The sequence below is a fragment of the Plectropomus leopardus genome, chromosome 14 (assembly GCF_008729295.1).
Source record: "Plectropomus leopardus isolate mb chromosome 14, YSFRI_Pleo_2.0, whole genome shotgun sequence".
Classification (NCBI taxonomy): Eukaryota; Metazoa; Chordata; class Actinopteri; order Perciformes; family Serranidae; genus Plectropomus; species Plectropomus leopardus.
Window position 1 is genome coordinate 24,916,168 of NC_056476.1, and position 14,092 is coordinate 24,930,259.

At 43.1% G+C, this 14,092-nt stretch overlaps 1 protein-coding gene across 2 annotated transcripts in view; it reads right to left on the reverse strand.

Annotated features, from left to right (window-relative positions):
- Nucleotides 1-231: 231 nt before the first annotated feature.
- Nucleotides 232-14,092, reverse strand: part of LOC121953416 (peroxidasin) — a 60,232-nt gene continuing 46,371 nt past the window's right edge. Inside the window, exons 16-24 of one of the 2 annotated variants that reach the window (XR_006106511.1) lie at nt 12,172-13,178; nt 11,522-12,018; nt 11,139-11,273; nt 10,714-10,922; nt 7,526-7,637; nt 6,762-6,894; nt 6,127-6,240; nt 3,397-5,045; nt 232-246 (exon numbers count right to left, since the gene is read on the reverse strand). Coding sequence is in view for 1 of the 2 variants with exons in the window: in XM_042500494.1 (XP_042356428.1) it covers nt 4,902-5,045; nt 6,127-6,240; nt 6,762-6,894; nt 7,526-7,637; nt 10,714-10,922; nt 11,139-11,273; nt 11,522-12,018; nt 12,172-13,178 (2,351 nt within the window). In the remaining variant the exon portion in view is untranslated. Of the gene's footprint in view, nt 247-2,299; nt 5,046-6,126; nt 6,241-6,761; nt 6,895-7,525; nt 7,638-10,713; nt 10,923-11,138; nt 11,274-11,521; nt 12,019-12,171; nt 13,179-14,092 lie in introns of those variants that run through there. The other variant, XM_042500494.1, reaches the window with a different exon arrangement.

The following is a 14,092-nucleotide window of genomic DNA, read 5'->3' on the forward strand; positions in this document are numbered from 1 at the left end:
GATACCAGGAAGTGCATGCATGTGTGTGTATTCATGTTTGTATCTCCCAGGAACAGACCTTTTGCTCGAAGTAAGGTAGGTCCCTTGTTGTCAGGGTGATAATGTCTTTCCCTGCCTGGCTTGAAGATGAAGGCGCTTTTATCTGGGCAGCCACTGGAAACCTCATTTCCTGGTCCAGTTTTCTTTCCAGAGCCTCGGTCCACTCACTGCACCGGCTGCTGAGTCTACAGGGACAAGTATGGAGGACTGAAGGAGGGACATGGATCGAGGACAGAAAGCAAGGAGATGGAGATTAGTGGAAGCAGAGGTAAGACGAAATGCTTACTTTTGACACAATGTCCGGGTCGGTCAGTATGTTTACATGCACAGTTGAACCAAGCTACCATTATAGCTTGATTAGACCATTAAACTGCGCTACTGTCCTTGTCGGAGCAGCAAGCATCAGGGGAGAATCAGTTTATTAATGGAAGTATGTCTGACTCCGTCATGGTAGCTGGTGATTCTCTTTTAGCTAGTTGCTATTGGACCTACTTCCGGTTGACATATTACGTCGCATACCAAACAAGTTAGCGAGCAGCAAAGGGGTTGAAAATATAGATAACAATTTTGAGCGCTGTACGTTTCGTACGTACTCTATCCTTTACTTGGTACCTTTGTCTTGTTTTGTTTTCTTCCCTTGTTCTTCTTCTTTTGTTTCTCCAGGTTTTCTTCTACAAATTTATGTCATTTGACTTCTGGGTCAAAGTCTGGTGTAGGGACTATGGAGCATGCTCAGAAGACCTAGGCCAGTTCTGGTCCGATTGAGGTGTATACACAAAAGAGTAAACTGCATTATTTAGGTGTGTTAGGCTGACTTAGAGAAATTCCACTGCAATTTGAATCAGACTAAGATGTTTACATGTATTTTAAAAGTCAGTAACAATAATTAGACTTTTTCTAACATTGTGTAGACATAATGAGTATACTCTTCAACACAAATACACTAATAATTTAGTATCTGAAAGTAAGTTATTCCAGAGCTGAGCATAATTAGCCACAAAGCACAGGTTTAAAAACCTTTGTGGGTTTGTTTGCCAGACAACATGTGAGCAACAGTCTGAGGTTTATCTTCACATGGTTAAAGTTCTCAGGCTTCTAATATTACTCACTTTGCAAATATCTTTCCTCAAACACCACACAGCTGCCTTTTGTTTGGATACACTTGCTTTAGATAGTGTTGTCTCTCATGTCGAAAGAGCAGAGAAGCATACAAAGGGGAACAACAGTCTGCTCTACAGTCATGATAGCAGCTCTGTGAGGCTGTACTTAGGCAGAAAATGGCTTTGAACTAAATGCTAACGTTAGTACACTAACATGCTCATAATGACAATTCTTATGTTCTGATGTTTAGCTGGTATGTGTACCATTGTCACCTGAGTAGTGTTGTGTTTGCATTTACTAGTCTCACTATTGCAATGCCTCAAATACTGCCAAAAAAAGATAACCAGAAGTTACTGTAGGAAGTATGATCAAGTCTGTTAATGGAAGTATTAAGGCACTTTAGGAAGAGAAGGAACTACTAAGAAAGTAGATGTGAGTCAAATACAAAATGCTATATTAGCTGATCAGCTCCATAGACTTCATTGAGTGCCCATGCTGAAGGAGCTGTACACCATATTCAGAGGGTTATGTATGATTCAGAGGTTGTCTACACACGGCTCTCAACATGGAGGTAGCTGAGCTTGCATCAAACAGCCAGCGGTGCTAGCATTGCAAACATTGCTAATAATGGCAACAGCGCTACCCTGACAGACCTAACAACATTAACCAGAGAGAAACTGGACGGTGTCCTAATATCAGCAGTAACCGCTGCATGAATGCAGTACAGAGCAGCAGCGATGTGCTAGCCACTGGGATTCAGGCGGGACTCACATGCACATGCAACCACAAACAGATAAACTCGAATTACAACACATACACAGAGCGTGACTTCATTCTTTGTCAAGACACAATTACTCCACTATATTTTAACATAGCAAACACAGTGGTTTGCTGTTAAATTAATGCTCTGAATATCATATAAAGGTCCTTTAATGACCAGCATGACGCACAGACAACCAATTTAACAAAACTGCGTGGTTTTAGGCTGGATTAGATGATCAGTGCAAAATGTTTTGTTATAAACAAAATCAAAATGTCCCCACATGTCAGAGCATCAATGAGCTGATGACAGGTCACATCTTTACAGTGAGCTCATCTTTTGTTCAGTTGTGCTGCCAAGCACAGAAGCTGGAAAAGAACAGGCACCAACATGTATGACTAATTCAGATGTGGCTTATTTATTTATTATTACTGTCGAGAGGCATACATTACAGTGCAAACCATTCTTTGGCAAACGTACAATACAAATGTCATGATAGGTACTAATATATCCACATTGACCACTGTTTAGGGGACAGTGTAGGTAAAGCATGTTCAGTCTTGCGGAGCAGTGCATTCCATTGACACTTGGGAGTTTTTGGGGGGGTGAAAGATAGGGAACTATGATGAAAATAGAAAATAAAAATGAACTAATACAATAGATATATGAATGTGAAGACTGGTAACGAAGAGAGCTCACAGTGCTTTGACAGCCAAACCTTGGGACACTTGCCAAAATACATTTAGTCTGTTATTGAGACTGACACACACACTCATTCATACACACAGTTCATGAAAATATATCAAAATTCTAAATGCATTAAAATGTGCACACACACATGAATAGTATGTGAACATATAGGTCTTGTTGGAAGAGCCACAGTCAGAAAGTAATGGAGACAAAAATACGGATGTAAACAGTTCGATGTACAAACCTGTCCAGTATATTTAAACATATGATATGATACCAATTTACCAGTGCTACTGCCAGCCCAGTAATCCATCTGGAATCCTGGATGGAACATTCCGGAGAGTATTATTTCTGTTTAGTGACAGATGCTTGCTCAGGACGTTACCACATAAAGAAAACAATGGAAAGGAACACTGCAGCTGCAGCCGCTTCACCATAATTAGGAGCAAAGCAAAACAGGAAAACAAAAACGTGACTTATGTTACACTAAGCGAGCCAGTGCATGGGGTACAATAGGGGGTCTAAATACAGTACATGTGTCGGGCCAGCTGACAGGGGTCAGTGGAATAACTCTCACAATAGCAACATGGTGGAGACTTGGTGTGATTGACACTGTATCCCTATCATCAGCACCCCTCCCCCAACATTACCCTCGCTTCCCCTCTCATATGGCTTCCATTACAGCGGAATGAGGGTCAGAGCGCTGGAGAAGCCTGCGCTCCACACATGCTCTGCCGAATGACGTCAGCCCGGTCTCAAAATCTTCAACATGGCAAAGAAACATGAGCAGGACGAGCATTCCTGACCTGTATCAACACTGAAGACGGTCCTCACGGGGGGAAATATCCAAACACTGAACACACGAGGAAAAAAAAAAAAGGGAAAAGGTGGAGTTAAAGTGGAAGCTTGACAAAGGAATGCATGCAAGCGTGTCCTTGTCTAAACTGGACCTAGAGAGCGGCAGGTCCACCACAGCAACAGTTATGGTAGCAGTCCTTCAATTGTGTTCAGTCTGTGGACTAAAGACTAGACATGAATAAAAAATCTGCGAGCAGGCCAGAAGGAGAATACTGCTGTGGTAGAGTGAGCAGTACCAAAGGCTGAGTCCTGACCTCGTTACAACATTCATACATAGTTTCATAGATAGACACGTGCTATTTATGCCATTTTAGAAGTAATAACTAAATCATACATTTGGCTTTCGGAGACTGAGGAAAATACTGGGACAAAGTTCACAACATGACAGTGGTAAAAATGGATATTCTTTCACTGCTTTCTGAAAGCAAAATGAAACTTGGAAAGGAGCACAACAGTGCAAGAGCTGGGTTGAGTGTCCTGCAATGGGGAGCACTACACGGCTCCACCTCACTCAAGTTCAGGACAGGCCAGCAGAGACAATAAGTCAGTCAACTAACAAGTTGTCCATGGATAAAGGAGCAGTAATCAGTAGACATCTCTTTTGCATTACAAACATTTTCCTAGGGCTTCACATTATCTTCATATGTAAGCATTTTTATACAAAAAGGGAGGAGAAAAACATACTTATAACATGGTATAAAGCACCTTGGATTAAAAGATTAAGTAAATCTATTCATAAAGTCTTTTAGTTTGAAGAAAACCATCCTCTCAATTGTGATTTATCATAAAAAGGCATATACTGAGTGTATATAGGTTGCTTTGCGTACAAAAGACAATACTTTGAAGGTTTGTATTTAGTGATTAAATCATTAATAAAAAAAAAGGGGGGGAAAATAGCACCAGTTTTCGGCATCTCTAACCTGAGAAACTTTTATTAGACAACAAAATGGCTGCCGCCTTTCAATCTACTTCCCTTTCCTGCTTGTCGACGGCAAGTGGCCCTGCGTTTTGTCACCAAGTGTTAGTCGCAGGACAGCAAACACACTGGCTGTTTGTTACACTTCAGAAGCCTCAGTGGACCCCGAGCAAGGAGAAGAGGTTTGTCCGTCGTGTTTGCAATCCACCCATTCATCCATCCTTCCACCCGTCGGGTTCAGAAATAAATCCGTTTAGTGATCGCTGGCTGGTTGCCAGAGGATTTCAAACCGAGCCTCAGGCTGCTGGCCCTGGTGGGGGCAACAATCCGAAAAATAAAATAAAATCACCCCTCCCCCAATCAACGAATAAGAATACAAAATGAAACAAAACAAGAACTGAGGCTATTGCGTCTATCGAGGCTATCGGTGGCTGTGGATCGGCGCACCTTCAGGAGTCCCATCCTCTCTCTGGATGTCTGTGTGTGAGTGTGTGACTCTCAGCCACTAGAGTGTGTTTGCTGGGGGGGTCCTGAGGGTTATTCGTGGCGGGTGTCTGCTTTTTGCCGCTTCTTAACGTCTGCGTGGTGAAGGCACACCGGGCAGCAGGCGCCTTTTAGCTTGACTGGCCGTTTGCACTCGGCTGGTGGACATGACTCCACAAAGCAGGTCACCTGGGTTTCCTGGGTGGGAGTGGGGGAGGGGAAGAAGGGCAACAGGTCAGATACCTTATTAGATTAGACTGGATGAAATGTTTGTGATCTGTGCAGCTGCACTACTAGTATCAAGGTACAGGAGGTACTAAAAAAACACAAATACATAAAAAGAAAAGAAAAATTTACAACAGTATAAAAAAAATCAGATCATTTATGTGCATGTTGAGAAAAGGTGTCTAAAAGAGACATAACCACTTCACAGACGAACATAATGTGACTGTAAAATGTGTGAATGAGTGATTTCAGCGTGTGGTCATGAGCTGGCACTGTCTCGTGGTTTTGTTTGGCACAGAACAGAAACTGAAACATTTTGCCTTCGACAAGTTTCTAGTAAGATGCTTATGACACGGCTGAACAGAACAATGAGGTGCTTTGTTTTGGAGCAACAACATGATGTGTTGAACCAAACTGTTCTTTCCCAGACAGCCCTCCTCATTGTGCTTCTGCCTGCCAAATTCAATTAGAACAAAAATCCTCCAATTACAGCAAGGCGTGGAAGGTGGAAAGAGAGTTTTGAGGAAGCCAAGGGGAAGAAGAGAGACATGAAAGAGAAACTGACAGGTGTGTTATCAAATGTGGCGAGCAAAATAAACTCTGAGTGGAAGAAATGGCTAAAAAAAGGTAAGTGGGAGGGAAAGAGAAGAAGATCAGAGGCAGCCAGATTTGGCATGGAGCTGCCATCACCTCTGCCAACAGTTGGCACTGCAAAAGTGTCAGAGATAAAGAATGAAAGGCAGAGAAGTGGCCGGCACACACAAACACTACAGGGAGACACTGGTGCCAGGAGAGGAGTAATGCCAAGAGGAGCTGCAGGAGGTGAAACACTCGTTCGAGTGCCAGACAGGGAGAAAGTGGGGCATTTAAACTGGGAAGACAGCTCACATAGAACTGGTTGTGATGGACAGCCTTTCCACAATGAGACACACGGAGATACAAAAACATGATCGGCTTCTTCGAGTGAAAAAAATGAGTGGATTAAGAACTGCATGTGTTTGTGTGGTGTGTAAACCATTTGCACTTCATGCTGATTTCTATATGTTGAACATACTCTGCATTCACATGTGGTGCAGGAGTCCTTTTTCCACCGCTCTCCGTCTGTTCGCTCACGTCCCTCATTATCAGTGCAGTCAGTCTTGCTCAGACGGGCCTCAAGTCTTTTAATCTGCAAAGATACAAAGATACAAAGATTTACTCAGAGCAGCAGTTGTTTGTGGTTGCATCAACTCTGCCACATGCCCCCCCCGGCCCCCAACAAATTTTACAAATGTTGAGTCACGTGTACATGAGCATGTGCATACTGCACGAGTACAATATCAAGTCAAATATATTGCCATATAGAACCATATTACATTCTTAATACAAACTTCCTAAGTACAATACATTCCCTATTATATACACAACAATCCAGCACCTTTTAAAACCAGACTATCTATTAATCATCGGTTCTGCGTTTAAAAGGCTGCAGCTCACCAGAAAACAAAGTCAGGATGCTGGGCCCCATCCGGAGGAATTAACTGTACCGCTGACATGTTAATGTGAAACATGTCTGTATGTATGGGGCTTTGGCTGTGTCAGTGTGTTAGACTACAGCATAGCTTTAGTAAATGGACTTTGCAGGCATGCAGCATGTTCAGAGACGATACGTGTGTGTGCGTGTGTGTGTGTGCAGAGGCAGACACTCACCTGCTTTCGTAAACTAGTGATTGTCTTCTGCATGTCAGAGACAAAGTCTTGGAAGTCGTTGATTGAAGGTTCAGTGCTTTTTTTGGAGGTCACAGTAACATTTAAAAGACTTTCTACATTTTCCTCCACTGGGCTGCAAAAAAGAAACATAAAATGAGGTTCCATTTCTACAACAATTGCCTCCTTATAGCCTCTCTAAGACTATATAAACTACATATACTGCATATAATATCCATTTTCTACCAGAAAAATTTGTCCAGTGGGAAAAGGGCTTCAGTGATACTTAATCTATGGCCTGTGATGCCAGGTGGCTCGCCGACAAAAATTGATTCGCATTAGGAATTTTTTTTGTACTTTAAATGTAAATTAAAGCCACAGTGCATAAAAAAGCATTAAAGTTGAGATTGTTTGTAAGAAAAGTGCCAGGGGAGGATCTCCCAGATCCTCTGACAGAGGTCCAGGATGGGGCCCAAATGTCCTCAAATCCTAGAAATGCTCTTGTGTACACTGGACCTGTGCAGGTTTGCTGTGACAGGTATTATTTCTTGGAAAAGATAAGTGAGGAAAGCAAGTGTTGAAGGCTGAAAAGAGGCAATTCAATATTATATATACTGATGAATATTATCAATGTTTGTTTATTAACTAGCCCCTGGCCTCCTCTCAATTTGCAAAAGTTACCCTGGGGCAAAGCATGTTGAGAGACCCTGCAGTTCACCATTTCAAAACTTCCTGATATAGTTTGTGATATTGCCATGCTGTGTTACCTGCTCTCCTGGATACTGCTGGCTGGTCTATCCTCTCTGTAGCTGTGCTCAACTGATCGGCGTCCTCTAAAGTGGTATGACAGGGCATTGAACTGACCCTTGGTTCTGCAGTCTGTTGGGGTCGAACAAAATACAACGAACTGTGGTTCACAAAGTACGACATAAACAATCACTGACACTAACGAGAATGGCAATCTTTATCGCTGTACCATATGAATTTTCACAATTAGGTTGTATTTTTTCATTCAATATGATATAATGACAACAACTAAGCACTTTACCTCACGGAATAAAGGAAACTTGTGTGGGAAGATTAGGTTTATCTTTTCCCTTTATGCACAAACAGAAATACAGCCACCCACCCGTGAATACACACACAAAACAGGAAACCAGGACTGCTGATGCCACTTTCTCTCTGCTTCAAAGTGCTGATCTAAGAGGCTTATTGTATTACCATGACTCAGTCTCACACTGCCATCACTGTACCCAGATCAAAGAGAGTAGAAAACACGCACACAAACACAGAACCCTGCTCATGCCCTAGTACACACCTGGGGCATGCTGAGCGTCAGCAGAGCAACTAGAGACAGTCCATAATAAATGTGAGGAAGGGCCGATGAATGAGATCGGACCATCTAGTTATCTGTAAAAGTTTAAAGCCGGCTGCTCAGCCTCAGAGTGCCTTTGATTTACCAGACAAGAGTCTGTAAAAGACAAAGACTATCTAAACACAACAAGACTTCCTATCTCATGCTGATAGACACGCATGAGCACACGGATGCACGCTCATACCCTGCTGCGCTGCACACACACATACATGCACACACATTTAAGTTCTCAGCAGTGTCCTCTGTCTTAATGGAGCCAAACACAACTGTGAATCTGGCTGCAGCCTCACTGAAAGACAGACAGACACAAACAAGTGTGTTAACTTCCTCCCTCCCTCTCCTTTCTGGCAGGATCTTGTCTGTTTATTAGCTTAGCTCTTCCCTTGTACATTTTGTCAAGGAAGGGTGAACACCAGGGTCAGAATCTGGGATGAAAGGAGAATAATTAAGAGGCACCATGTGTTGCATATTAAAAAGACAATGAATTGAAGAGGCTGCCTCATTTTGGTTTACTTGAGTCTTTTGAAATTTGAGATATGAAAGTAGACTTACACCACAACTTACACATTATGATTGTTCATATTTCATATCAAACAGTGTACTTAAACTTTTCCTCCAGCTTCTACATTAAACAAGAACTCATTTATCCCAAATGCAGCACAAAACAATTATGTATTGACACAGGAGTTAAACAGACTCCAGATGTACACAGACTGGCTCACATGTGACTGACTGAGGATCTACTCCATCCATCTGCAAAACGCATTTGCTGTTTTCTCACATAGTTCATCAATCAACATCAATGTTTTAAATGAATTCAGAGCAACATTTACATGTCATCATCGTAAGGAATTTTATTGACTCTCGTAACATTGGTGGCTAAAATCCATGTATATGAAGTCATAGCTGCTTGTGGGCAGACTCTGGACTGCATACACGGCCACGTGATCTGTTTTTTTTTTTTGTTTTGTTTTCATTTAACATGTTCTGAATCACTTCATTAGTGATGAAATGGAAAAAAAGGTAAAGTAAGGAGGTGTCTGTATGTTTTCCAGCAGGCAGTAGCTGGCCACATTATGTCACTGAAAAAACATTTCCATTAACTGCCCAGAAGATACTGGAGCAGTTTATGAATTATGAAAACTTACATCTTGACTTTAAGAAATCAATCTTGGCCAATCATGTTGCTCCTACAAGCCCAAAGATAAAAGCTTAGGAGACAGGAGATAGGAATTACAATTATTTACTATTATTATGATTGCTCAATGTTGCCTGACAAATTCTTTGCATGGCTTTCAGTCTCTTAAATTTAATTTATTTAATTCTTTCGATGATCACTTCTAATCTAAGCAGTTTTCTCATCTTACGACTGATTACATCTCCAAAGAGATAGTAACCTACAAGGCAAAAAATCAGTACCCTAACACTGGTTTATGACAAAGGCAGGGGGTGCCTCTTCATTCATCTCCTGTTCGCTTTGTCAGCTGCACCCACGGGTGGAATGTTTAAACATCCAGGACTTAACTCCAAACACAATCTCTTCCCCTACAATTAGTGCGAGCAGTCTGTGAAAAGCACAACACTGGTTATGTCATGAGTGTTCAGATAAAGGAGGACTGCTGTTTCACTGAAGTGGTGATCCAGCAGAGCAACAATGGCATGACACTTCATGGCACTAAACTTACTTGAGGCCACAGAGAAATGATCCCAGTCCCAGTCTGCAGACAAATCATCTTTACATTATGAGGCGCTGGAGCCTGAAACAATGTTTTTTCTTCATAGTCCATCTCTTCCTCCAAATTTCACACACAGTCAAACAACATTCACACTGAGTGGCATCTATTTGACATGAGCTGTACAGACAAGAGGACTGTCAAGATAATTGCAATAACCTTGTTCTTTTCCAAGGGGGTGGTCTGAACTGCAGCAGAAAACAGGTGATTATTGTGAAGCCAGACTGCCTTGAGGAAGATGTTATCGAAGGGAAACAAGAGCGAGGATATTGTGGCTTAAATTTTACAAAACGGTCCAGATACTGGACCAGTATAAGCTGGTGACTCAAACGTCTAGGGAACTTCCTGTGCTGTTAAACTGACTGTGTTCTTTCGTCATGAAAAAAATAGCACAAGCTTTTAAAAATAAGCCAAGATGCTGAAAGACGTGACAGTGAGATGTAATGGTTCTGTACATTATTGTGCTTTCAGAATAAATCCCACTAACTAACTAAACTGACCCTGCAGATTTTTATGTAACCCCTAGAACTGATTCTGCCATGAAGTTCAGGAACCAAAGTTTTTATAAAATCAAAATTTACACTGGTTTATTATGTCACGTTTAGTGGGTCACATTTACTTATTAGCTGTAACTAAAATGTGTACCTCATACCACACCCTCTTTCTCACCACCCCTCCCTGACAGTTAATCTCAGGGAAACATTACAGCTGCTTCATGCTGAAGTGTTTCTAATAATCTGTCCTTGTCTATATAAATGGATTGAAAAAAATAAAATTGAAACAAGTTTAAAAATTACATAGAGCGGGAAAAAAGTAACGTGACAACCAAATCAAAAATTGCTCTCACCTTCACAGCAGTCCTGCCACATGCGCAGGTCAATCTGAGGGACGTCGTCACAGCTGCCGTAGCCATGGGGCAGCTCGGCCACCTTGAAGACATCCTGCTGGATGCGTGTGATGTTGTCCCCGTTGTCACACAGCACCCGTGTCAGGGAGGCCTGCTTCAACTGGGTCAGCTGGGCAGGAGTGAACACGCCCGGGTTTTCATACCAGAACCTGAACAAGACAGACAGGCACATTCTCAGGGTAACAGGATCAGCTAAATGTCTTAAGCCTGATTGAGTTTCTTCCAAAAATATTGCTAATGGGGTGAGAAAACGGTGAAAAGCAAACACTTAGTACTGAGAGGAGTGACTGACCAAGTGACCTGGGCGTCATCTTTTTTTCTTTGAGGGGATGTTTTTGTGAATGATAATGTAAGATGTGTATTACCTGTCTCCCTCCTGCAGGCGTTTGAACTGAGTTACCAGCAGGCACATGAGGGTGGGCCCCACTCTACTGCCAGGGACCAGGTCTTCAGCCATCAGTGCAGGAAACAGATCGATGTTCAGAGGAGTGCCGTACAGCCTGCCACACAGGAAAGTAGTCAGGCACACTGAACAATGTAAACATATTACGATCCAGAATTATTCTGGAGCACGAGATGACACACACATGTTGATGACAAGAACCTCATAGAGACTACACTACACTCTTTAAATTGACTATAACCCACTAATAATCTGGTTTCATTTGTTGTATACTGGTCTCTGGTCTCAAGCAAAGTTATGAAAAATTCTCAAAATAAATTATAATAATCTTGATTGTATAATTACCTCTGCAGTTTCTCTCTGACATTTGGATTTTTAATTTCATTCCTCAGCTCATCAAATGTCTGAGCTGAGGTCAGGTTACAGAAGGTCCTGTAATCATTGTATGGTGGTATGCCGTGATCCCTTCCTCGCTGTATATTCATGGCAGCCAGGTCCAGAGCTACAGCGTGGGCCATGGAGAACAACCTCTCCGTCAGCTCTGTATTCAGCAGCTGCGTGGAAACCCGCATTTTACCAGCAACGCCAAAGAGCCCACGAAGGAGTGGGTCGATGCCACCCTCGTTTACGATGCGGAACGGGGAGAAGAAGGCTCTGTGCAGAGAGATGTGTCCCTGGGGGATAGGCTGGAAGTCCTCGTCTAACCTGTAGAGTATTGGGTTGATGAGGGTGTGGCCAAAGCGGAAAGCAGCAGTGGCGAAAGCATTGAGGATGCCGGTGTTAACATTGGGGTTATAACCGGTGTACGGCCCCATCATCTTCATGCCTACCTCACCCAGGATCTGGAAAATGTGAGAAGGAATGTTTTTAACAGTTTTACAGTTAAATAAATGCTTTTTTTGTTTAAACCACTGCAATAATCAGAGAAACAGAGGCTAAAATAGACAAACAGCCTCAAAACTGAGAAAAATTAGACTTAAGATGACAGCTGTTACCTTTGGCAACCAGTGACTGTAGGTGATGTGCTGCATCTGGGCCCCCACTATCTTCCTAGCCTCGTGGTAGATGGTGTCCCCATCCCAATGGGGGTTCAGTCTCAGTAGCTCTGTAGCTACGCGGTTGTGTTCCCTGAACCACACTGTGTGCATGGCAGTCAGACCAAGTTGCTCATTGGCTCGATGATCTCCAGCTAAGAAACAAGGAATTGGACTCTCATTTTCATCCCTCATACACTCAGTGGGGGGTCCAGTGGCAAATGGCAGAAGAGGCTTCCCTGTACGCTGGATGATACCCTGCCGGAGCAGACCTCTTTGGCTGGCCAAGTCACGGATCTCCTCAGATTCATGGCGTGAGCTGCCGTAGACATTTGAAGCATCGATATAAGAGGTCAACTGGTTGATTTGCTCTCTTGGGTAAACACTGTTCATGAGAAGAGAGGTCATCCCGCTGCCACACACAGGGCTGGATCGGACAAAGAACATGCAGCGGGCGCCACTTCGTAGCTGCCGTGGGTCATTGGGTGGGAACTGGATTGGAAAGCATGGCGGGTCATTGGTGCAGACCTGAGTGCACAGTTGGCCGTCAGAGAACCGTGACTGGCTGAGGGCCGCCACTGTCGAGTCCAAGTCATGGTCTAGGAACTGACCCCACTGCATCAGCATGTGAGTGTAGCGGTCGTCAGGAGTGATGGTCTCCGTTCCAATCATGGTGGTGGACACCAGCCTCGGCAGAGGCAACCTGTATCCATTATGCAGCTGGTCAGTGGCACCTCTGGGCAGGTTAAAGCCATTATCATAGACTGACTTCAGGAGTCGTTCGAAGGCAGTGAGTGAGGCCCCCCACATTGGGTGCTGCAGGTTGTTGCAGGTCCCGTCATGGCTGCGGTACTTCTGGTGGAAGCAAATGTCAGAGCAGTTGTTGAAGCGACGGTGGGCTGTGCAGCCGGACAGGTTTGCAATCACATCCAGAAAGTGAGGGGACACCAGGTCGTTGTAGCGAAATGCTGTAGGAAAGCAACAGAAATTCAACACATGAAGAGTCTACATGCGTTTTTAAAGGCTCAGAATTTATGTACGATTAAATTAGTATAAGACATGCATATACTTGAAATAAAGTCCAGCATCATCCAAGGATATACTGTATATAATTAGGATATACAGTAAGCTCGTGTCTGTTAATATGATTAACATACATGCATGAGATATTTTTACAGTAGTCACAGTGATTCAGTGCTTCTGGCTCTGAGAGGAGAAAGAACCTCCTGTCTTGAGGGCACAAGTTGCAGTAATTCACTAACCTGCCCTGACTTGCTTTGATATGTGAGAGCTTTTCTGTGAAAGCTCCAATGTGCAGCATATCAATGTGTATGTGTGTAGCTCTGAAACGTGTTAGTCGTGTGGTGTTATGGTTATGCATGAGAACAAGTGTTAAGTGTGTGCGGCCTAACTCAATGAGGGTTAGGTGAGACTTCCTGTATAAATGGCAAAACCTGCTACCAGCTCACTTTACACACATAATGTGTCATGTGTGGTTCTGTATGTGTGTGTGTGTGGGTGTAAGGATGGAGAATGGGGAATCTGTGGTGTTGCCCTCTCAGATGAAATGGAGATACAATAAAAACAGCACGTTTGTTTCTGCTGACGGGCAGAAAACTCTCTGTTAGCTTGGTTTGGGGCCAGTGCAACAATGAACACTTGGTTGTTGGCATAAGTAATGAAAACACTGTCTCTCACTCTCTCTCTTTGTTCAGATTTCACAGAGCTTTATTTCTCTTTCCCTACCTCTCTTTTCCCTGCGACACAAACTTTCACCTGAATGTTTCCCTCATGACAACCTGCAGCTCCTCCTTTACATACTGATATTCCTCCTTCTTTATAAATCTCTTCTTGTTCTTTGATTCATGCAAAAGAACCACAT